Here is a 25330-nt window from a genome sequence, read left to right as displayed (position 1 = left end):
TGATTCTAACCTGTAAGATAGACCCTGACGCAGAATTAAGGTGTATGCAAGATTTACTTGAGTACAGGAGAGAAATATAAAATCTTTCAGCAGAAAAGAGCCAGCAGACTTAGTCAAGAACAGGTCACAATACTGGAAATGCTACAGACTGGGCAAGTTAATCTCCAATAAACATTACTGAATGGATGGATGAATGAATGAATCTCTGTGTCCTTCATTTCATCATGTGTTTGTTAGACTGGATTTAATGACCTTTAACAGTTCTTTACAGCTAAATTTTCTATGATCTAGTATTTTATCTGGGAAAACATAAAATTAGTACTTCAAGCACTAATATGCTCATAATTCTAGTTATGTATTCGGACACTACAGAATCATCTTTCACTGATCAATGAATGCTTCAATGACTCTAATGCACTTTCAGAGCTATTTTCAAACTATTAATCTTATCATTGATTTTGAAGGCACTTACATGCCTGCTTCTGACAACACAAAATTTTAAGATGCTCAGAATATAAAATCTTTGTTTATAGTTGCATACTGTGGTATGAATAACTATCAACGCAATGTCTAGTACCTGCTTTTGAGATGACTGTCATTCCATGTGTCAGGGTATACTGGCCTTTCCTGAGATACACAACTTATGTATGCTGACAGCCTCATCTTTTGGAGGCTTGCTCTTGGTCCCTTGAGCTTAACTGTCTCAAGTTTATTTATTATATTATGCTTGAAATAACTCTGGCTCTTAAATCTCTTCAAAGTGATCACAGAACTTCAACAGTTAATGTAAAGTGTTTCCTTCTCAGATTATTAAAAAAATTATAAAGAAAGTGAAAATATTTCTGAGGTGGTAATATATAAGAATTATTAATAGGAGTAACAATTTCAAACATATAAATGACAGTGAAAAAATATCAACGCTTTACCCATTTCAACACAAAATTTACCTAAGGAATACAGTTTTTATAAAATGATTTCAGAATCTGAAACTTCAATTTTAACACCAGTCTTTTTCATTCCCAGTGTTAAATATGTGGAATACCTGTCAAGCATGTTTCTTTCACAGATAGTGAAATCTCTTCCCTTATACCTTTCTCACACTTAGGCAGACTTCAATTTCTTTTTTCTACACACTGTCAAAGTAGAATCCACAAGTAAATATTCAGTGGTTTCATCTCATGAATGCATTTGTTGATCTGTCCCCCGTCTTACTGTATAGTAGTAACCAACGGACCATGGAGTAAATTTCAGAAAATACACCTCATTGTTTCTTGTTTTTCAGAGTTCAGCAATGATGATACATCTCTAAGAGGGATTTTTTTTTTTAAAGAAAGAAATGCCTATGGACTTATTTATCCTTCATTTGTATTGGCAAACATATTCATACTAAGGGCTAAGACTACTAAATGCTGCAGACACAGGAGTGAAAGTAGCCCCTGCCCATGAGCTCTAACAGCATAGTTGGAGAGACTTACCAAACCAAAACAGAATAGAGAAGGATTAGTGTTTCAGTAACAGTAGAAAAGTTTGTGGTGGGGGGAGTAGGGTGGCATCATATGCAGTCAAAATGGAATTAAGCAGAGACAGGAGAGAACTTCTACTAGAGAAGAAAAGAATATGTGAACACAATTCTGAAACTGCTCTTCAAAATGTCTTGATATTATTAAGTTGGTATGATCGTATTCTCTAAAAGCATTTTTAACCAGTACTACAAAGATGGTTTAAATACTAAGATTAGGACTTAACCAAATTAAGTCTTTGGGCAGCTTATTTCAAGTAGTCTACTTAGTGTATGGCACTACTCTATATGGTTATATCAGCTTAAGTGCCCCCAAAATATACCTGATTCTTCCTACCTTCCTTACCTCCATCCAATCAATATCATAATCTGAGATTTTGGTTCTGTTATCATGTGTGTGCTTGTATATTCTTTTCCAGAATCATTTCTAACATTAAAGAATTTTCATTACAGCCATATTAACAATAATCTACAAGTTCAGTTTCCTCACATCAGTCCTATTTTTTAATTCTATAACAACTGTATTTATAAATTCTTTGTTTTGACCATTTCTAAATCAGCTGGCATACTTTTTTTTTTTTTTTCTGATGAAAGTCTTACAGTTGCTTTGTTTTTCTAGGATTTGGGCTATTTCTTTCTGTGCCCTCTCTCATAAACTACAGGCCTTGGCAGCTTATTATTATGTAATATTTTTTCCATTGAAAAACTCCACAGACATTATTTATTTATTTCAGTGTTTGTTACAGTAGAGAAGTTCACTGCCAGCCTCATTTTATTTTTTCCCTTGTGAGAATCCTGTTTTACATGAGTCCTGCATTTGTAGGAGCTTTCCTTTATCCTGAAAATTGAAGACATTGTACAATAAGATATGGCTGCATGTAACTATGAAATGAAAATATATTTTTAGAGATCTGTTTCCTTCACTGATTGAGTTTTTTTCTGGAGCTAATCTGCTGTTGATCACCTACTTTTAATTTAGAAGTTCCATCTCCATACAGTATTTTAACTCCATACATTCCCTGGGATGGTCCCTTCTTTATAATTTCACTTCCAGTTTCATGGAGGATACCCTGAATTCAACCACAGAAAGAACAAAACTGATCCTTTAATGGTCTTATTACCTAAACCATGTACTGATGGTAACTGGCATTAATCTCTTCCTAGAATATCTAGAACAGAGAGCTGTTTTGCTAACGGGTTGATATGTCTCTCTGACTCCTTTAAGCTCAACCAAGACAGAAGAGAAAAGGTTAAGTTTACTTTGTTAGATCAATGGCCCATCAGGCAGTAAAGAGGAAGCTACAATGGGAGACAACCATAGCTCTTTAAAAAAATTTCTAACCTCTGGGTATTGGGGCAGGCTGCATTTAGTTTGGGTCATTTTCTCAATGGAAGGAATGCTTTCATGGAGCGCCATACATCCTATTTTGGATATTGATAGCTTAGTCATATCAGTATTCCTGCAGTGTGGGCTCTACTGCATACCTGGGGCATTTTCAGGAAGGACCAACAAGAATGAGATTGGCCATATACCTAATGGCCCACCATCTGATAATTTCTTCCAGTTTCCACTGTTACAAGCTGATAGGGTATGGGGCATTACTGGAAAGCATTCAGAAGGCCTCCCCTCTCCCCTATTTAATCACATTCAGTTAATCAAGTACTGTTTGGCTTATCACTTGAGATGGATTCATCCCTGAGGGCTTGATATAGATCCTGATCCTAGTTTCCAACATTCATTAGGAATTCTGGTCTCATGTTATTTTTGTCATTTCATTGGGAATCTAAATTTAATTACATTAATGGGTTTTGGAGACCCAGTGTATGAATTCAATCACAAGCCTATGGAAAGCTCACCAATGAACAGATTAAAAATAATAAGCTGGTAGGCTCACCATGTAAGAAATGTATCATCATCTTTGAGGTAAAGAAAAACTACTGAAGACAAAAATTAAGAAATCAAGCTTTTAGAAGTCAACAAATGGAACACCTGGCTCTAAGAATGAAACTTTCTCTTGGAATAAGGTAGAGGAAAAATTACAGTCAGTCAGTAACAAGATTTAAAATTTCTACTTGAGCAACTCAGATTTTAGGAGATCAGAAATTCATTAAAGAAAAGAGTATCTTAAGAATAAACCTAAGGGCCGGCCAGGTTTTGGTCTTACTGTGAAAACAGAAATCCAGGTAGTATGACTTCAGAGCCCACACCCTGACAGGAGGGATAATTAACTCAAATCCAGCAAAGAATGTTAATCCCTTGTTAACTCAAAATTGTGGTATGGGGACAAGCACCACAGTCATCACTTCTGAGCATGATAGAAATGCAGACTCTCAGGCTCCCCACTCCAGAACTACTGAATCAATATCTGCATTTTAGCAAGATTCCCAGGTATATTAAAGGATAAGCAACATTATGTTTGTCCTACTTATAGTAGAAGAGAAAGCGTAAGCTCTTAAGCTTGTACAAATCTTTATGAAAGATGGACAGTAATGAACCACTTGAGGAAATATGGTTTGCATTAGAAAATATAAAAACATTCCAAAAAGTGACATTGGGATTATCACTGGACTAGCAAAGGTAAGTCAAAAGCCTGGGGAATTTACAGAGTTTAGCAAATGCAAAAGTTTCAGTAAGTGTACATGATGAACTACATGTTGGCCCTTTGTGCATGGCTAAGGGCACAGGCCAGAAAACACCAAGTAGCCACAGCTCAGTTCAGAAAATGGAGGATGAAAGATGATGCAATCTCTCCTGGGAGGCAGGAGTTAGAGGCTTAAGAAAATTCAGAGAAGGAAGAAAGAAGGTGTAGGGGCGCCTGGGTGGCTCAGTGGGTTAAGCCGCTGCCTTCGGCTCAGGTCATGATCTCAGGGTCCTGGGATCAAGCCCCGCATCGGGCTCTCTGCTCAGCAGGGAGCCTGCTTCCTCCTCTCTCTACCTGCCTCTCTGCCTGCTTGTGATCTCTCTCTGTCAAATGAATAAATAAAATCTTAAAAAAAAAAAAAAAAGAAAAAGAAAGAAGGTGGAAGTAAGAAGTCATAGCAATGAAAGTGGCAGAAGTGGCACAGAGATTTTAAAAACGAAAGAGAACAAAAGGAGGGGTGGGTTTAGCAATTGAGTAGGAGACAGGAAACAGTACAAAAACAAGAACTCTTCCCTGAGGAATTATTTTGAAAATGAATTGAAAACCCTGCTCAAAAAAAAAAAAAAAATCCTTCACAGATGTTATGATTTCACACATTTAAAACATAATTCAAATATTGTCTTTCATCTACTTTACAAACACTTCAGCAGTTCCCATTATCAGTGCTCAGTTAACATCTTTATGAGGCATTTCTTGACTATCTCATTTAAAACTGAAATTCCCTCCCCCAATACCACCATGCCAGCATTCCCTATCTCCCTGGCCTGCTTCATTTTCCTATGAGTCATTTGTCACTTTCAAAATACTCCCAAATATATGAAGATTTGATTTACTGTCTTTCTGTCTTTCTACTAGAATTAAATTCCACAATAGGAGGGTTTTTTTCTGGTTTTGCTTACTACTGTTTTTCCCAGGGCTTAGTGCCTAGCATATACTGGTAACCAAGTAAGTTATTTGCCTAGTAAAAATTCAAGAATGGAATGCCAAAAACACAAGTGTCAAGGAAAAGTGGAATGGAAAATTACAAAAGTTTTAAATACTGAATATAGACTTTGGAGTGTAAACTTCATAATGGGGCACCTGGTTGGTTCAGTTGGAAAAGCATAGGACTCTTGATTTTGAGGTCATGAGTTCAAGCCCCACACAGAGTATAGAGATTACTAAAAAAAATAAATAAACTTTTTAAAAAAAGCTCCATGAAAATAAGTATTTTTACTTCTTTTGCTAAATATAAGAATGGATACAGTATAATGTTTAATATAATATACTTTGTTTTACTGATTCTAAGACATTTTTTCCTATTTCTACAACTCTAAAATCAGAATATGCTTTATAGTCAATGCTGTCTTAGAATCCAAGTCAGCCTGGTAATGATCACAATGTAGTTGTCATTCTGTATCCATGGACATTCAAAGAGACAGCATGAAAACTGACAAAAAGGTATACTGGTGACTCAATAAAATCCAAGAGACTAGCACTCTTTGAATTTGTGGGAAGCAAATGGTAAGGAAAGGGTATAGAGCAATTAATATAATTTAACAATACTCTGAAGCAGAAGTCAAAAGCTGGCTGATTAAACAGAACCATAAAACCAGCTTAAGCTTTTAAAAGCCCAGTGCCAATAGCTTTTAGCTCGTTTATCAACTATTTTAAGAAATGCTACCTCATCAACACATTTGATGCCACTGAAGACAAAATGGTAGAGAAAAAGAGAGTGACTGAGTGGAAAAAACAAATCTAGAGTCAGATTCTGAATGTGAAGAAGTTTAGATATATCTTAGCCAATTAAGTCTGCTTCTAATTTTCCTATGTCTATGTATGCACCAGAGTGAGCAATCATAAAAATCTATTTTAATTCAGCCTAAAAGATTTCAAAAATATAAAATAAATATTCTAGGTGAGAGAAAGCACTGCATGACTTTTCTGTTATTATGCTGATCTCCTTTCTAAATATGGACAATACTCCTAGTTGACCTAAAGCCTCTCTTATTAACGCATCACAGGAATAAATTTAAAATGTCTAAAGACTTCACCCCTAGAGGGAGCTCAAACTACATCTTCCTTTATTCCACTCCAGAGAATGATGATGAGATTACACCGACATACTAGCTAGCCAGAGTACTAGATACTGTTTCCCAAGTATATGGTAAAAAGATCAAATGATCAGGGCGCCTGAGTCGCTCAGTGGGTTAAAGCCTCTGCCTTCGGCTCAGGTCATGATCTCAGGGTCCTGGGATAGAGTCCCACATTGGGTCTCTGCTCCGCAGGGAGCCTGCTTCCCCCCGCTCTCCCAGCCTGCCTCTCTGCCTACTTGTGATCTCTGTCAAAAAAAAAAAAAAAAAATTAAAAAAAAAAAAAGAAGATCAAATATCAAATGTTCTTGCATCTACAGGTCTTTTTTTGTTTGTTTTTGTTTTGTTGCATCTACAGGTTTTTGGATCTTTGTCATGCTCTTCCAGATTTACTTTCTCCTCTCATATAGTATGTGTAAAAAAAAAAAATTGCTTCCTATCTTGGGAAGGCTATTGAGAAAACAAATAAATATATAAGAAAATCAGGATACATCCACAGGGAAAAGGGACATGGGACAAGCAGCCTGCTTTTAGGCTAGACAAGAAGAGTCCTTTATTACTAGGGCTGAGTTCTACATGGGGCTTTGAAACCAAAGCCTATAGCAATAAAATATGTGAGTATATGTGTAAGATGTGCTTAGGAATCTACAAGGGTGGTAAAAGCAAGCTCTGGTCTAGCAAATGTGGAACTGGAATGTTAACTTGAACTGCTTTTAGAAATACAGCTAAAAGTTAATTTTAAGAACCTTCTTTTTCTGCTAGTAAAATATATAGGATCCTAACCATTGCCATCTTAGTAAATATAAAAACTTAAAAGCAATAAATAATCAATATACCATTTTTAGGGGAAAAATAAGGCATGTGTTAAATGTACACAAAATGTGAAGGACTAAGTTGTTTTACCTGGAATGATCCGAGAATATCCTTTAAGGGCTCTTCATAAAACTCATCTCTTCCAAAGAACAGCAGCAATTCAAAGAAGCTCCTAGAAAGAACAAGTGAATAATAACTTCTGTTGTTTCTTTAGGGTTTTTTTTTCTTTTTGCCCCAATTTAAAATATTCTCAAGAGATAAAAACTATGTAATATCAGATATTTAGTTTTTAAATAGCCAGACTTGAATCATTACACTGATCATTTAAGATTCATGTTAAGTTTTCAGTAAACTTTTAAGTGTCCTCAAAGAAAATACAAAGAAATATACTGAAGTTCTAGAACTATAAAATGAACAATTACATTACTCATGCCTACCAGTGTTCACAATGCAAAAAAAAAAAGCAATGTTATATCAGGTGGCAAAAATGTTGCTACACGTGTCAAGATGATTTAAAATGGGTCCAGCTTCACCCTGGTACAATGGGCCCCTTAGAAAATTCAAAATCTAATTTTCTTCAGATGGATATAAAGGATGGAAAATTAACATGGAAGTATAAGAAAATTAGAGTCACTATGAAACTCTCAGGCAACATTTATATTATAGTAGTATCACCAATTAGATATCTAATAAACAACACATGGGTTCTCAAACTCTGGGCTTACCTTGATTATCCCACTCATAACAGACTGCTCAAAAATCTGTGGTTCCTCCTTTTTAAATAATTGTTTTTGGAAAACACTGTTACTAAATACTTTGTTTTTAATAATTTATACTTCATATAAGAAGATATATGACTTATTTCCTAAACACGAACATGAAAAACTATGGAAATTATTTAGTATTACTTAGCAGTCCTAAAGTAGAAGGAGTGACAAATAACTCAGAATCTTTAGATTTTAATTACCTACAAGATCTTCAACTAGGAATACCCAAAGTTGTATTTTTTTACTCACTTTTTGCCTTTAATCCAAACTAATCTCTAAGAATGAAGTTTTTTAGAATGCAAACATACTATGAGACTATATAGTTTTTAAAAATTATGTAAAAGCCCCAAGTATTACCGTAATTACAAAGATTTCTAAATGTAACATAATAACCATGCCTCATATTTTATAAAACTTTACTTAAAATTTTTAAGTGTCAACAGACCAAAAACTACAAAAGCAGTCAAAGCAAAATGATACACCGACAATCTTTGTTAAAAAGCTTAAACAAGTAATAGGATCTACACTGGGCATGGAGCCCAATGTAGGGCTTGAACTAATGACTCTGAGAAAAAGACCTGAGCTAAGATCAATAGTCGCAAAGATCGAGTTGGACACAAACCAATGAGCCACCCAGACACCCCTGAAGAATTAATTTTTTAAAAAGTTAACCACCTGGTAAAACACTAAGAGAGGACTACCTCACACACACAAAAAAACCACAAGTGAATTTTTTTTTCAAATATGAAAAGATGTTCTACTTTACTCAAGTAAGTGATGAAATACCTTTTCTATCATATTTACAAAAATGAAAATGTTGATATATTTTACAATGGTTCTGATGTAGAGAAATAGGCTCTGATATCTTGTTGGAGGGATGGTAAGAGGTACTACCTCTCTTAAAGGGCAACACAGCAGTAGTCATCAGAAAATTTACAATACACACATGATCATTTGACTTAGCAATTCCACTTACAAAAGCAAATCAGCCAAATATACACAAATCAGCTCAAAGACATTGAGGGACATGCATCCACAAATGATTTGTAATAGCAAAAGAATAGAAACATGCTAATTGTCTACCACAGGGGACTGGGAAAATAAATTACAATACACCCAGACAATGAAATATAATGCAAATGTTAATGAGAATATTAGAGAGAATACACTTAAATCTATATGAATAGATAATGGGAAAATTCTAAGATATACTGTTAAGAAAAAATGCAGAAATATATTAATTACATTATCATTTGTGTGAGAGGATGGAGAGGACAGAGGGCATAAGAATACCAATGCATATTGTCAAACTATCTAGACAGATATGCAATAAACTGGTAAAAGCAGTTGAGTCCACATGAGTAAAACAGAACTTGGGGGCCAAGAATGTAAAGAATTATTTGTCATTTTTAACCCTTCTGCAATTACTTATTTTACTATCAATGAATATGAAAAAAGCCCCATCAATGTACCTCTGGAATCTTCTCTATCCCTATTAAGCCATTAATTAACATCTACATCATCTTTAAACTTCTAACAGACTCTTCCTATCTCCAGTCTTGCTATTCCACACTTACTTAAAAGTACATGTTTAATACAGCTGCCATTGTTATCATCCTAAAACACAGAATGATTTGACTACTTAACAGACTTTACAAACTGCTGCTTGGATTGTGTCATCTAAAGTGAAGACCGTCAGCTGACACACTTACTTTGTATGGATAAAATATTTTTTTAATATTTTAATTAGTTGCTAATATTTAAAAACTTTGCTACTTCAGATTAAATCTAGGTTTCTCTGGGCTCCTAAAAAACAAGAACCCCTATACCACAGGGTTTGCATCTCTCTATGATAAAATAAGCTGAGCAATTACTGCCTTTACACAGAACATGAACCTCCTTTCCAACCCGCCAGTCTCCATCCACCTCTCCCACATACTAGCTGCTTATTTTTTTACTATCATTCTCTTCCCATTCCATTTAAGTATTTGAGATTGTTAATCTAGAGCAGGCAATACAAATTCCTTGTCATGATATAAGAACTTTTATGTCTGATTCAAAACTATACTTACACACATAGCTTTTATCAGAAATTTCATGCTCTCCAATCACAGCAAGCTTCTTCCCATTTCCTTAACTTCTATGCTTTTAAGGTCTTTGGATCTGTTGCTTCCTCCAGACCTATTTACACAATTTCACCTTAAATCTGGTCTAAAATGCCCTTCTTTCTCTCCAAGTATATAGCTAATTCTGTACTATCATAGTATTTTACTTTACAAATATATTATAACCTGTTGAAACAGAGGTGTTAAATTTGCACTAAGTAGAAGGGAAAGGGATTGTATCATGTTGAGTAGAAGAGTATTGACTGGTAGGGCAATTAGTCGTATTAAAAGAGGAAGAGAGATAATAAAGGCTTTTAGCAGAAATAAAATGTGCTATGAAATATACTTAGATAACAGTATGCAGACGCAATGTGACCTTGTATACAGAATGCAAAAAAATATGCAGAATTATACGTCTGAATTATGTGAACATGAAAGAGGAGCCCACATTATAAAAGAGAGATCTGTGCAGCCCCACTATCAGTTACCTCAGTAACAAGGCCCAACTCCATGATAATGATACTAAAATGTTGAAATTACATGCAAAGTAAGAGTAAATAAAAACAAATCTAGCTAGCTCTGCCTTAGGACTTCAGGGAAGTAAACAAGTATTTATGTGGTAGTGAAATCACTAGGGGAAAAAAACTAGATTATACACAGAAGTAGAAACTTCAAGTTTTAAATCTGTTGTATTTCCCATTGACTGGAATAAAGGATCAACTAAATGTTTAGAGATCAAGTTACCTAACCCTCATGGAAGAAAACTGGATGGTGGAGGGGGAGTCCAGAACAGAACAAAGGAGGACCCCAAAATATACATGGCAGTCTAGAGGAGGGCTGGCAGACGACTGTCCACCCACAGGCTAAATCTGACCCAGTGATACCCTACTGAATAATGCATGATAAGAATAGTTAGCCATATTTAAATTGTTAAAGAAAAAGAAGAAGAGGGGGAAGAGGGAGAAGGAGAAAGGGAAGAAGAAACGAAAAATCTGGAGTAACTTTTTGTGACAACTAAAAATTATATGAAATTCAAATATCCTGTCGATAAATAAGGTTTTATAAGAAAACAACCATACCCATCCCTTTACATATTGGCTGCGGCTGCTTGCACACTACAATGACAGAACTGAGTAGTAGTAATAGAAACCTTATGAGCTAAGCCTGAAATATTTACTGTCTGGCCCTTTACTTGCCCATGGTCTACAGCCACAGTGTTTGGGTTTCAATCTCAGTTCCACCACTTTCTTGATATGTAACCCTGGGCAAATCACCTAATGGCTCTGTGCCTCAATTTATTTGTTTATAAAACAGAAACAATAATAATAACTCCCTTTTGGAAAGCACTTAGAACAATCCCTGGTAGTGCTACTGATGCTTGCTAATAATACAATACTGTTAATTTTTATTATTAAGACTACTATCAAAGTTCTTCCTTCAATAATCTAAGAGGAGGGGCAACTGGGTGGCTCATCAGGTCATGATCCCAGTGTCCTGGGATAGAGCACTATATCAGGCTCCCTGCTCAGCAGGAAGCCTGCTTCTCCCTCTCCAGCTCTCCTGAGCTTGTGTTCCCTCTCACGCTATTTCTCTCTGTCATAAATAAATAAAATCTTTTAAAAAATAATAATCTAAGAGCAAACACAAGATCTTCACAGATACGTTCTTTGGTATGTACTGTCAATTTTGTTGAAACATAAGACATTAATTTTTCTTCACTTAGATTATACAGATTTTCAAGATATCTGGCTAAATATCATTGAAGGGTTTCTAAAAATTTATCATTGTTGTCTATATCCGATTTTAATTTTGAATATGTTTAATGTTTAATGTTTGTATAATACATTTAATATAATACTTAATATTACCAGTCTATATACTAATCAATTTATAATTAACCTTAGTCCAAGTTATGAGTTAACTAAAGTTCATTTACATAAGTTAAAATTATTATTCAAAGTAGAATCACTTAAATGAAATGATTTCTATAAAAACATAAATTATACTGGGACAAATACATGATAAATAGCATGCCTCTGAATTTAAAAAATTATACCATATATAATCATACTTAGTTGACTTGCATCAATCAGTATACTGTTATCAGTTATGCAAGTTTAAATAACTAGAGTACTGGTACAGTCCCTATTTATGAAACAAACTACATTCTGCCATCAGGATGCTTGGAAGTCAGACTATATTTTCTCATCTATTACAAATAGCAATAAGAAGATACCAGGTTTCCTGAAAATCAGATATATATAGTAGATTATCTGGGAGTTATAACGAGAATTACTGTTCTTTTTTGGGTCTCTGAAGCATGTACGTAATTTTCATCCTGCAATACACGAATGTGGATTTATGTGTTTTTCTACCACAGGAAAATTCCACTTAAGTATGATGCTTAACTATCCAAATGCAAGAAATCCACTTACTAATATAGAATACAATGTAGAAAGACAAAGAAATAGAAAACAAAAGCAAGAACTGGAGACACAGGGAATGGAATGTATATGCCTAATTATACTTGCACACAAAAAAAGAGAGAAATGGGATAAAGACAAAAGCAAGATAAGACTTTTTCAAACTGATGAAAAATACCAACCCTCAGATCTAGAAAGCTGAGGAAATCCCATAAGGATTAATAAAAATAAGTCTATACCTAGCTAATCACAGTAAACTATAAACCATCAAATACAAAAAAAAAAAAAAAAAAGTATAAACAACCACAGAAAAATAGAAACTGCTTTCAGATAGGAAATTTAATTAGCAAGAAGGATCAAGATGAAAATTAGTAAATATATAGGCTACAAATTTTGACACCATGAAGAAATAATCTCATCTGGGCTTTAAAATACAGCAAAAATATGACCTATACAGCACTTACGTTGGAAAGAGAAATTTTAGCATTACTGTTCAGTGTCCATGGACTGGAGGAAGGTAAAGAACACATAAAGTATATATACTTCAATAAGTTAAGCACTGAATTCTCCTTAAGTAATTTAAAAATTTACATATAATAAAAGTACTTGCAAGTTTTTGTGGAGGTAGGCGAGTTTACTATCTAGAAAGCTGAGTATCTAGAAAAACCATGAAACAGCAAGAGCAATGAAAAGGAGCTAGCCAATATGAAAACATTTTGTAAAGCCTCCATAACTGAACCACCACTGTACTGACACATGAACAAATAGCCTAATGAAACAAAAAATCCAAAAATAGACAAACTGCATGTGAAAAGCACGTACAGGACAAAAGCAAATCTCAAATTAGTAGGGAAAAAGTTGATTTCTTCAAATTGGATAGTCAAATGTTATAAGACAAAATTGATTCTCTCTTGCTTCCAAATTAAGAAAAAATTCAAAGTGGATCAAAACTTAAATATAAAAAATTAAACATTACAAATATCAGGGAAAAAATCCCATACAGACTGATTATAGACAAATCATTTTCCTTTAAATTATTCTTAACTATGATTCAAGATGCAAGGGCAATAGAGAATACTGACAAATTTTAATTACATTTTTGAATGTCTAACAATACAAACAACGTAAGCAAAATCAAAAGATAAATGAAAAAATAATGGTTTGGAAGGATATGCAAACAGATGTTCAACTTCACTCACAATAAGAAAAATCCAAATTAAGGGGCACATGGGTGGCTCAGTCAGTTAAGCATCCAACTCTTGGTTTCCACTGGGTTCACGATCTCAGGGTTGTGAGATTGAGCCCCATGTCGGGCTCTGCTCAGTGTGGAGTCTGCTTGTCCCTCTCTCTCTGTCCCTCCCTCTGCTCTTGCTCTCTTGCTCTCTCAAATAAATGAAAAATCTTGAAAGGAAGGAAGGAAGGAAGGAAGGAAGGAAGGAAGGAAGGAAAAGAAAAATACATGTTAAAAATACAAATTAAAACTACACTGAAGGATACCTGGGTGATGCATCCCAGGTTGAGCTGGTTGAGCACCCGACTCTTGATTTTGGCTCAGGTCCTGATCTCAGGGTCATAAGATCGACCCTTGCACTGGGCTGTGCACTCAGCATGGAGTTTGCTAAGGAGTCTCTCTCTTCCCCTCTGCCCCTCCTGCTGTACTCTCTCTTTCTAAAATAAATAAATCTTTTTAAAAAATATATTAAAATGCCATTTCTCCTGTTAGATTAGCAAAAATTTCACACAATATTGATAACATAATATTGGTGAGGTCGAATGTAAACAAGGACTAATTTTGTGGGTGCGAATGCAAAATGGTATAAGCTGTTATAGAAAGAACTTTGGACTACTTAGCAAATTTACCTCATCTATTTATTCTTTGACACAGATTCTAGGAATCCACCCCAAAAATCTACCAGCAAAAACAAACAAACAAAATGCATAGCACTATTTATAACAGGAAAATAATGGAAACAATCCAAATATATATTAGAAGATATGACTGAATAAATTGGTACATCTACCCAATAGAATACTAGGAGGTATAAGCAGGGACTTGAATTAAATCTTTTTTTTTTTAAAGGTTTTTTACTTATTTGACACACAGATAGGGAGTACAAGTAGGCAAAGCAGCAGGCAGAGGGAGAGGGAGAAGCAGGCTCCCTGCTGAACAGGGAGCCCGATATGGGGCTCAAACCCAGGACCCTGAGGTCATGACCTGAGCAGAAAGCAGCAGCTTAACCAACTGAATCACCCAGGTGCCCCTTGAACTAAATCTTTATCTCTAAAGAGTAATCTCTTTAAGTTTAAAAAAAAGGGGGGGGGGTAAAGTGTGTAATGAGTAAATAAAGTATACATTAAAAGGGCATAGGAGTATAGTTATGTATCTGTTAGTGAATTTTGTTTTTCTATCCAACCAACCAACTTCTGTATTTTTTAAATAGATTTAGACCATTTACATGTAATACGATTTTTGATGTGCTTGGATTAAAACCTCTTCTCTTCATAATTGTTTTCTATTTGTTCTGTCTGGTTCACTATTGCAGTGACCTCTTCTTCCACCTATTTTTGGATTGAGTGAATTTGTAATTACATTTTATCTCCACTTAGGCTTAATATATCCATGCTATATTCAATGTTTTTCATGATTACCCTAGAATTTACAATATGTATCTTTAACAAATCCTGGCATGCCTTCAAATATTATGCTGCTTTAGGTATGATATAGTAATCTTTGTGCTACTCTTGTCATTCATTTTCATTTTAAATATGCTATAAACCAACAGTGCTTCACTACAGTTCTTGTTTTAAGTCTCGGCATTTAGAAAATGGCATTTAGAAACTGGCTGCCAGTTTCTGTTAAGTTTGACTGAGACACAGCTACATGCATTCTTTTATGTATTGTCTATGGCTGCCTTGGTGCTGTAAGCGCAGAGTTGAGTAGTTACCACACCCTACAATCTGCAGATCTTAAAAAAAACCCAGCCCTGGGGCACCTGGGTGGCTCAGTGGGTTGGGGCCTCTGCCTTCTGCTCGGGTCATGGTCTTGGGGTCCTGGGATGGAGCCCCGCGTCAGGCTCTCTGCTGGGGAGCCTGCTTCCCTCTCTCTCTGCCTACTTGTGATCTGTCAGGTAAATAAATAAAATCTTAAAAAAAAAAAATAGCTCTTTAAAACAATATTTGCCAACCTCTGTTTTAGATGGTTACGTTTTACAGTCATTAAAAGTAAGAAAATTCATTTTTATATTTATCTTCAGTTTTTATCATTACCAGCTCTCTTCATTTTTGGGGGTAGATTTTTCTGTCTGGCATCATATCAGTACTATTATCTTTCGATAGTTCAGGTCTTCTGAGAATGAGTAATTTCAGCTTCTGCTTCCCTGAAAACATCTTTAATTTTCCTTCTTGATTGTAGAGTTATTTTTTCTTTCAGCACTTAAAAGACGTCACTTCACTGTGTTCTGACTAGCATAGTTTCTGCGATGTCTGCTATATTTCTTTAGTCTTCTAAATCAGGTAATGCCTTACTCTTGTGGCCTTCAAAATTTCCTCTCTGATTTTCAGAGTTTGAATTTGATGTATCTAGGTGATCTAGGTGGTAGGCCAAGGTGTATATGTTTAAAATTATCCTGGGGCGCCTAGGTGGCTCAGTGGGTTAAAGCCTCTGGGATTGAGCCCCGCATCAGGCTCCCTGCTTCTCTCTCTCTCACTCCCCCTGCTTGTGTTCCATCTTTCACTGTCTCTCTGTCAAATAAATAAATAAAATCTTTTAAAAAAATAAAAGAAAACATAATGATGCTTTCTAAAATAATTTTTGAGAGTGCTTGGCTGGCTCAGTCGGTAGAACATGCAATTCTTGATCTCAGGATTGTGGTTTGAGCCCCACATTGGGTATAAAGATTACTCAAAAATAAAAATCTTTTTATTTTTATAAAGAAATTTCCCAAATTTGGTTAAAATCATAAATCCAAAGAACCAAGAAGTTTAAGGTCAATAAACATGAAGGAAACTACACAAGGCAAATTATAATCAAATTTCTTAAAACCAGGAATAAATTTCAAAAGGTACCAGTAAGAAAATGAAGACAGGCCATAGAGTGGAAGTATTTACTATCACTTAATCTGATACTGAATGCATAAACAGAATACAGGAAAAAAAAAAAAAATCCTACAACTCAATAAGGCAAAAAATCCAATTGAAAAATGGGCAGAAGATCTGAATAGACACATTACCAAAGAAGATAAGCAATAGCAAGTAAGTACACAAAAAGATGGTTGCCATCAACAGCACTGAGGAAATACAAATTAAAGCCAAACTGAGATACCACCACACAACTATTAGAATGGCTATAATAAAAAAGACTAATAATATAAAAAGTGTTAGTGATGTGGAGAAAACTGAAACTGCCCCCAGATAGCTGGTTAGAACTTCAAATGGTATAATCACTTTGGACACAGTTTGGCAGTTCTATGTTGAACATAACTTGTAACATCCATTCCTAGGTAGCTCCTCAAGAGAAATAGAAACATCTATCCACACAAGACTTAATAATACACAAATGTTCGAAGCCAAAAATTGGAAACAATCCAAATATCCATCAACTGCTGAATGCATAAACAAAATGTACTGTATCCATACAGTGAAGTAGTATTCAGCACAAAAAGGAATGAGCTCCTGGTAAGTGTCAGAACATGGATGAACCTCAAAAACATTCTAAGTGAAAGAAATCATATCTAAAAGCCTATATATTGTGTCATATTGTCTGTATGAAATGTCCAGAAATAACAACTCTATTGAGATAGAAAATAGATCAGGGGTTGCCTTGGGCTGAGGAGGGGACTGGGGATTGGCTGTAAATGAGCAAGAGGGAACTTTCTGGTGTGATGAAAATGTAAAACTGGACTGTGATGATAACTGCACAACTCTATACATTTACTAAAAATTATCAAATTATACACCTAACAAAGCATGAATAATATGAAATTTTTATCTCAATAAAGCTGTAAATTAAAAAAAAAAAGGATCAGATACCTAGAAATGGGTTAAGGAGTGGGGATGTACAGAGAAAACAAGACTGATGATATGCTGATAAATGTTGAAACCTGTGATGGGCAGGACAGTTCATTAAAATATTCCTTCTACTTGTTAATAGGTTTGACAACTGTCATTAATTAAAAAAATTTTAAAACCACATATTGACAAAGGTATAGGGAAAAAGGTACTCTTAAACTGCTGGCAGCAAAAGAAACAGTTGATGACCAAAAGACAACCTACAGAACGGAAGAAAATATCTGCAAATGTCTTATCAGATAAAGTGCTAGTATCTAAAATCTATAAAGAACTTAGCAAACTCCACACCCTTTCTCTAACTTCTTTCAGTTAGCAAAATGCCTTTAAGGTCCATCCATGTTGACACAAATAACGTGATACCTTCTTTTTTTGTGGTATATATTTGAGATACATACATTTTATGTAAGATATATATATATATCACATATTCTTTACCCATTTATCCATCTATGGGTGCTGAGGTTCTTTCCATGTCTCAGCTATTGTAAGTAATACTATAATGAACTTGGGTAACAATATCTTTGCAAATATTGGTTTTACTTTCTTTGGATAAATACCCAGAAGAATTGCTAGGTCATAGAGTAGTTCTACTCTCAGTTCTCTGAGGTACATACAACACACCTTTTTTCATAGTGGCTGCAACAATTTACATTCCCACCAACAGGGCACAAGAGTTCCATTTTCTCACATCCCTACCAACACTTATTTCTTGTATTTTTGATACTAGCCATTCTAACAAGTGTGAGGTGGTGACTCATTGTGATTTGATTTGCATTTCCCTGAAGATTAGTGATGAGCATCTTTTCATATACATCCTAGCCAAATGTACTATCTTCTTTGGGAAAATGTCTATTCAGATTCTCTGCCCATTTTTTAAATTAGACTTTTTTTTTTTTTTTTTACTATTGAGTTATATGAATTCTTTATATCTTTGGGGGTATTAACCACCTCATCAGATACATGATTTGCAAATATTTTCTCCCATCTAATAGGCTGCTTTTCATTTTGTTGGTGGTTTCCTTTGTTGTGCCTAAGCTTTTTAGTTTGATGTAAGCCCCCTTGTTTATTGTGCTTTTGATGCCTTTGCTTTTGGTGTCAAATCCAAAACTATCACTGCCAAGCTTAATGTCAAGGACCTTAGCACCTACATTTTCTACTGGGAGTTTTATGCTTTAAGTCTTAAGATCAAGTCTTCAACCCATCTTGAGTTGATTTTTGTGTATGGTGTAAGACGGGGGTCTAGTTCCATTCCTTTGCATGTGGCTATCCAGTTTTCGCAGCACCATTTATTAAAGAGCCAGTCCATTTCCCAATATATAATCTTGGCTTCTTTGATGTAAATTAACTGACCACATACGCATGAATTTATTTGGGGGCTCTCTATTCTGTTAACGTTAATCTATGTATTTGGTTTTATACCAATACCATACTGTTGTTGTTGTTGTTGTTTTTTAAATACCATACTGTTTTGATTACTACAGCTTTGTAATATAGTTTGAATTCAGGTCACACGATGCCTCCAGCTTTTTTCTTCCTTCTCAAGATTACCTTGGCTATTTGGAATCTTCTGTGGTTAAATTAAAATCTTAGGAATTATCTGTGCTATTTCTGTGAAAAAATGCCATTGGATTTTTGATAGAGATTGCACTAAATCTGTAGATTGCTTTGGGTGGTAACGACATTTTAACAACATTAATTCTTCCAATCCATGAGCATGGAATATCTTTCCATTTATTTGTGTCTTCTTCAATTTCTTTCATTAGTGCCATGTAGTTTTCAGTATACAGGTCTTTCATTTCCTTGGTGAAACAAACTTCTAGATATTTTATTCTTTTTGATACAGATGTAAATAGGACTGTTTTTTAATTTCTCTGGCAGTGCATTATTAGCACACAGAAATGTAACATTTTTATACACTGATTTTGGGTCTTGCAAATTTATTGATTTTTTTTTAACTAGTTCTAACAGGTTTCTTTATAGTTTCCAATCAAAATATCATATCATCTGCCAATAGAGACAGTTTTACTTCTTTTCTGATTTGGAAGACTTTTTTTTTTTTTCCCATGATTGCTCTGGCAAGGACTTCCATTACTATATGAATAAAAGTGGCAAGAATGGGCATCCTTAGAGGGAAAAATTTCAGCTTTTCACCACCGAGTGTAAGTTAGCTGTGGGCCTGTGATAAATGTGGCATTTATGATGTTGATGAATGTTCCCTCTATACCCACTTTGTTAAGAGTTTTTATCATAAATGGATATTCAACTTTCTTAAATCATTTCCTGCATCTATTGAGAGAATCATAATGATTTTTATCCTTTATTTTGTTAATGCAGTGTATCACATTGATTTGTGAATGCCTGAACTATTTTGCATCCCCTGAAAAACCCCACTTAATCACAGTGCATGATCCTTTTAATGGGCTGTTGTATTCAGTTTACTGATATTTTGTTGACTATTTTTCTAACTATGCTCCTCAGGGACACCGACCTGTAATTTTTCTTTTATTGTGGTTTCCCTGTCTGGTTTTGGTATCCAAGTAATGCTGGCCTTGTAAAAATGAGTTTGGAAGTATTCCCACCTCTTCAATTTTTTCAGAGTTTGAAAAGGATTGATATTAATTCTTCTTTGAATATTGGCTGGAATTCACAGGTGAAGTCGTCTGGTCCTGGACTTTCGTTTTTTGGGAGGTTTCTGAATACTGAGTCAATCTCCTTTCTAGTAATTAGTCTGTTCAGGTTTCTATTTCTTCATGATGCAGTCTTGGTAGATTGTGTGCTTCTAGGAATTTATGTTTCTTTTAGGTTGTCAAATTTGATGGTGTATAACTGTACATAGTAGTCTCTTACCTTTTGTATTTCTGTGGTATCAGTTGTACTATATTCTATTTCTGATTTTGAGTCTTCTTTTTCTGTTGATGAATCTAGATAAAGGTTTCTCAATTTTATTTCTCTTTCCAAAGAACCCGCTCTCAGTTTTATCGATCTTTTCTTTTGGTTAGTCGTTCATTTCCATTCTGACCTTTATTTATTTCCTTCTATTAACTTTGGGCTTCATTTGTTCTTTTTTTCCTAGTTCCTTGGAATGTAAAGTTAGGTTATTTATTTGAGCTCTTTCCTGCTTCTTAAGTAGGCATGTATCTTCATGAACTTTCCTTTTAGCACTGCTTTTGCTGCATCCTGTAAGTTTTGGTATGTTGTATATATATCTATTTTCATTTGTCTAAACGTTGTTTTGGTTTCTCTTTGACTTCTTTTTTGACCCATTTATTCAATAGAATGCTGTTTAATCTTCACATATTGGTAGTTTTTCTAGTTTTCTTGTTGTAACTGATTTATTTTTATGCCTCTATGGTCAGAAAAGATGCTTAATATTATTTCAGTCTTCTTAAACGTATTAAGACCTTTTTGTGGCCTAATAAATGATCTATCCTGTGCATATGAGAAGAATGTATATTGTTTCTTTTGGATAGAATATTCTGTATATGTCTGTTTAGTCCATCAGGTCTAATGTGTTAAGGCCAATGTTTCCTTGTTTTTTTATCTGCATGATCTTAACTACTGATGAAAGTGGGACATTAAAGTTTCCTACTATTATTATATTGCTGTCTATTTCTCCCTTTAGATCTCTTAATATTTGCTTTTATGTAATTTAGGTGTATCTAAAGGAATGTTCTTAAGATTTCTGGGTAAGGAGCAATGGGCAAAACTTTGTCATTTTTCCAACAATTTCAGAAGCATTCCTTTTTTCTTCTTCTTCTTGTTTTATTCCACTATTATGTTCCAGCTTTACAGACCAAAGCTATCAGGAGGAAGGGAGGAAAAGTTGAAAGGTTCAAGTCTATAGTTTTTCAGGAATCCTGCTTAGCCCAAAATAAAGACATTCAAATTCAGAAAAACTCAAACATGTATTTACACCATCCATAGTGACTATATACATCTTCTTCTAAAGAATAAATAATCTTCCTAATAGCAGTGAAATAGTAACAGCTTTTAGTCTACTGCTTTTTCTCTTTAGTTTTTGTGTATCTCAACTGACCAAGAATTATCAAGCCTTCCTTCAATTATATTCAAAAAGCCATAAATACCATGCTGTAACACTATACATATATATACCTCTAGGTTCTGATATATACCAACACAGATGGGAATAGGGTATGTCCTCACCTGATCACTTTTCATCTCTGTCAACATAAATATACCAGTTAATAATCCCTCTCTATCTCTGCCAAGTCTCAACTGCTTCATCCCAAAATTAACAAATGGAGCAATACAGGCCAAAATTATAAGGAAAAATGATTCTAGGCACTACTAGCACCAAATGAAATGCTGGGTTTCTAAACATAGCCAGTATAAACAAATGCATGCAGGTTTGTCTAATGTTGACTTTAGCTACAACAAATCCTGAAAACAAAACATTCTAATGTAAAGGCAAAGAAAAACAAAGCAATGCCAAGGGAATTTAGTATGGGAATTAAATTAAGACCGCCAATTGCTGCAAAAAGGAAATCATTTCTTTTTTTAGTTATTTAATTAATTTTTAAGTAGGCTCCATGCCCAGTGTGGGGCTTGAACTCATGACCCTGAGACTGAGTCACATGCTCTACCAACTGAGCCAACCAGGCGCTCCAGAAATCATTTCTTTAAAGAGAGAAAACAATGAAACAGGCTAGCCAGCCTAGATTTCTCTATAAAATAAATGAGATCACCTGCCACAAATATTAGTAAACATAACATATAAAATTGGAGAAGGTTTTGAGTAAGTGTTGGTCAAAATAATAAATAAAAAGTCAAGAAGCAAAAAGAGTGCTACATGTTGCAGACAAAGAATATATGGATGGGGCCATAAGATAAACACATTTGGTGGGGTTTGGCCCTACCCCCAAAATCAGCCCTTTATAATTATCCTTTCTTCCTTTAATTTCTAGGCTATTTCTATTTCCTAAGTTAGTTGAAGCCTAGACCTAAGTTATATACAACCAATTAAACTTGGTTAAATAGAAGATAGGCACAAATTCTGTTTCAAATATAATCCAATTCAGCAATATAGTCAGAAAGGGTTACTGATCTATCATTACATGTGTGGCCTAACATATGAATGTCTAGCCACTCTAAATGAGACGCTGATTATACCCATTTAATTCCATGAAACAGAAGGCTTTTTGGTCTTCTCTTACAGGCAACTTGGCATATTAGGGTATACATTTTTAGTATTTGACACTACACATAATAAGCACTACTAGCTGAACTAGTTGCCTCTCCAGTGGATCATACAGATCTTTGTGGACCTAATGGCTCCCAGGCAAATATGCACTTTCCATCACGGAACCCTGTGTGGAATGCTAAAATCTATGAACATTTACTTTCTGTTGGGCTAAAGGTGGCTGACAAGGCAGCATTGAAGTTTGCTTTTATTTTATATAAAACTGGTAAAGTCTAAAGTTCTCTGCCTAAAGATCCACTTAGTTTCAGGGTGTTTGGCTCAGTTTTGCCAGTAAAACAGAAACCAATGTTTAACCAATTTAAAGTAAGAAAACAACGTGGGGGGGGTACTTAACTCAGACTTACAAAAGTCCCCTACACCAACTCAGGCCTAAGTTTTCTTATCTATAAAAGAGATTTAACCTGAGGTCCTTTTTAGTGCAAATACATACACACACAGCTAAATCTTCATTTCTTTAGAAAATATGCTTATAAAAAGAGTCAACCTAGGTAAAATCATAATTAGCCAACCTAAGACCGTTCTCTCCATGATTATATTCATTGCCACAAAATTTAAAAAAAACAAAACTCAAGTATAAATAAAAACAGAATCCATCTTCCTTCCCTGTCAATAAGACCTTCATAAAACTGTAGTTTTTGTGGTCTCCCAGTTTATAGAAGGCACATCCTCACATATGTATAATTTATAAGATGGAACAGGCTTTTATGAAGATGGATATATGGACCAGATAATACTGCCACAGAATATAGTAACTTATATGTTTAACATATGCTTTATACACACACTCTTACAATATATATATTTATATAAAACAAAATCTCGTAGGTATTACTTAACTCTTTAGCTCACCTATAACTTTTTAGTATGTCAAGAGAATAAAAAACATTACGTACATGATACAGATCACGAACAAGAATTCAACAAACAGATATGAATTATAATGAAATCCATTAATATCCTGACATCTTGTCCAGTCACCTTGTACATTCTATTTGCCATCCCTGGGAGGCTCTTCTGCTCCTTCATCTAACTGTTATCATTCGTTCGGAGTTCAGCTCGAGTTGTTAGCTTACCCAGCAAATTTTCCCTGACCTCCCAGACCAAGTCAAGCCCCTATTATACTCTCTCATGGTACCCTGTAATTCCTTCATAATTATAATTACATAATAGTGTGACTGCTTGTTTAATATTTTTTAGCTTTGTAAGGTCTTTAAGAACAAGAATTTCTCTCTCTTATTTTCTAAATTGTTTAGCCTAGAACCAAGCACAAGAGATTTACTGAATGAATGAATGATTATGGAATTAGAATTTTCCAGTTTATATATTTATTTAAGTAAGTTGAACACTGTTACAGACTCTTTATTCTCTTACTAATATCACCATGTTTTTATTTCCTCATTTTTCTTCTGGTATTATAAATACTTTTGTATTTGTATTTTGTATTTGTATCTGGTATTACAAATAACTTTTCTGTTAAAGTAAACTCTAATAATGCAGGAAGTTTTCCTTACAAGAAACATTATTCTTTGACAAACTACTAAGACAGTTTACTTTTTCCCCCTAACACTGTCCATCTCAAGATAAGATTTGCTTCTGCTTAATACATTATTTTTTCATTAGCAGTAGTAAAAAAGATAGGAAGCAATGAAACAAAAACTAACAAATTAGTTAAATTAAAAAAATAATAAAGTGCTTCTGAAAACCTTAAAAGCATTTCCCATCATAACATGAATGTTAACAAAGCTTATATAGGTGAAAGGTGGGGGAAAATGAAAACAGGCACTGAAACAAAATTAATACATCTTGTTTACAAATAATGTACTTCTTTTAATACTTATTTTATTTTCCTCAGAAATCATTAGAAAATAACTAAAACTATTTTGGTAGTTTTCAAAATGACACATAAAATTATTATTTGTAGTGGATATCTGTTATGTTTGTTTACCTAGCAGCTCTGTTTCACACTACCTCATTTATTTCTTGAGGGAACCCCTTACCCCTCCAACATATCTATGGTTCTCATTGGGCTGTCAATTTAGTATCCTTATTCCCCCCATCCATGGGGTGAGCTGATCGTCAGACTGAACCAAAAATCTTACTATACTCTCCTTAACACAACTATCAGTCAAAGCAGGAGGCACATAATGTTGGCTGGGCTCAGGTTCCCCAAAATATTTTGAGGATTACAAATGGGGTAGGGATAAACCTCTTGGTTTTAATTAAGCTTAACTGCAGAACTGTCAGGATCCCTGAGTGAATGAGGATAAGAAAGGGGGAGAACGGTTCCTGGTGATATTTTATTCTCTGGATTCAGAAAATCCTGAAACTAGTTCTAGTCCTTGCGGTTCCACGGTGTAGTAATCTAATAAATCCCCCATACCCTTCTTTTTTTGCTTAAGCTAGCTTGACTCTTTGTCAATTTTAATCAAAAAGTCCTAATACAGCTCCCATATTCACTTGGGTATCATAAAAAAATAAATAAAAGAAATATATATTTTCAAATAATACAGTTTTCTTTATACTACATTGCTCTTACAAATCTATTCTATAAGGTTATATTCTAAACTCTCCTTCCTCCTCCAATTTTTTTTTTCAGCTTTATTGGGGTATACCTGACAAACAGAAATTGTATATATTTAAGATATACAACTTCATGTTTTGATATACAAGTAACAGTGAAATTATCACTATAATCAAGCTA

General features: G+C 34.5%; 1 protein-coding gene and 1 long non-coding RNA gene across 3 annotated transcripts in view; one reads left to right on the top strand and one right to left on the bottom strand.

The window, feature by feature from the left end:
* The window catches only part of ZNF654 (zinc finger protein 654), an 81557-nt gene that overhangs the window by 28070 nt on the left and 28157 nt on the right, over positions 1 to 25330 (bottom strand). For both annotated transcript variants that reach the window (XM_047722275.1, XM_047722283.1), the window contains one exon: positions 7137 to 7218. In XM_047722275.1, the coding sequence (XP_047578231.1) occupies positions 7137 to 7218 (82 nt within the window). Of the gene's footprint in view, positions 1 to 7136; positions 7219 to 25330 lie in introns of those variants that run through there.
* The window catches only part of LOC125095814 (uncharacterized), a 62085-nt gene that overhangs the window by 33447 nt on the left and 3308 nt on the right, over positions 1 to 25330 (top strand). The window lies entirely within an intron of this gene.

Source organism: Lutra lutra, chromosome 1 (assembly GCF_902655055.1).
Source record: "Lutra lutra chromosome 1, mLutLut1.2, whole genome shotgun sequence".
In the NCBI taxonomy this organism is placed as follows: domain Eukaryota; kingdom Metazoa; phylum Chordata; class Mammalia; order Carnivora; family Mustelidae; genus Lutra; species Lutra lutra.
This window is presented reverse-complemented; position numbering and strand designations above follow the sequence as displayed.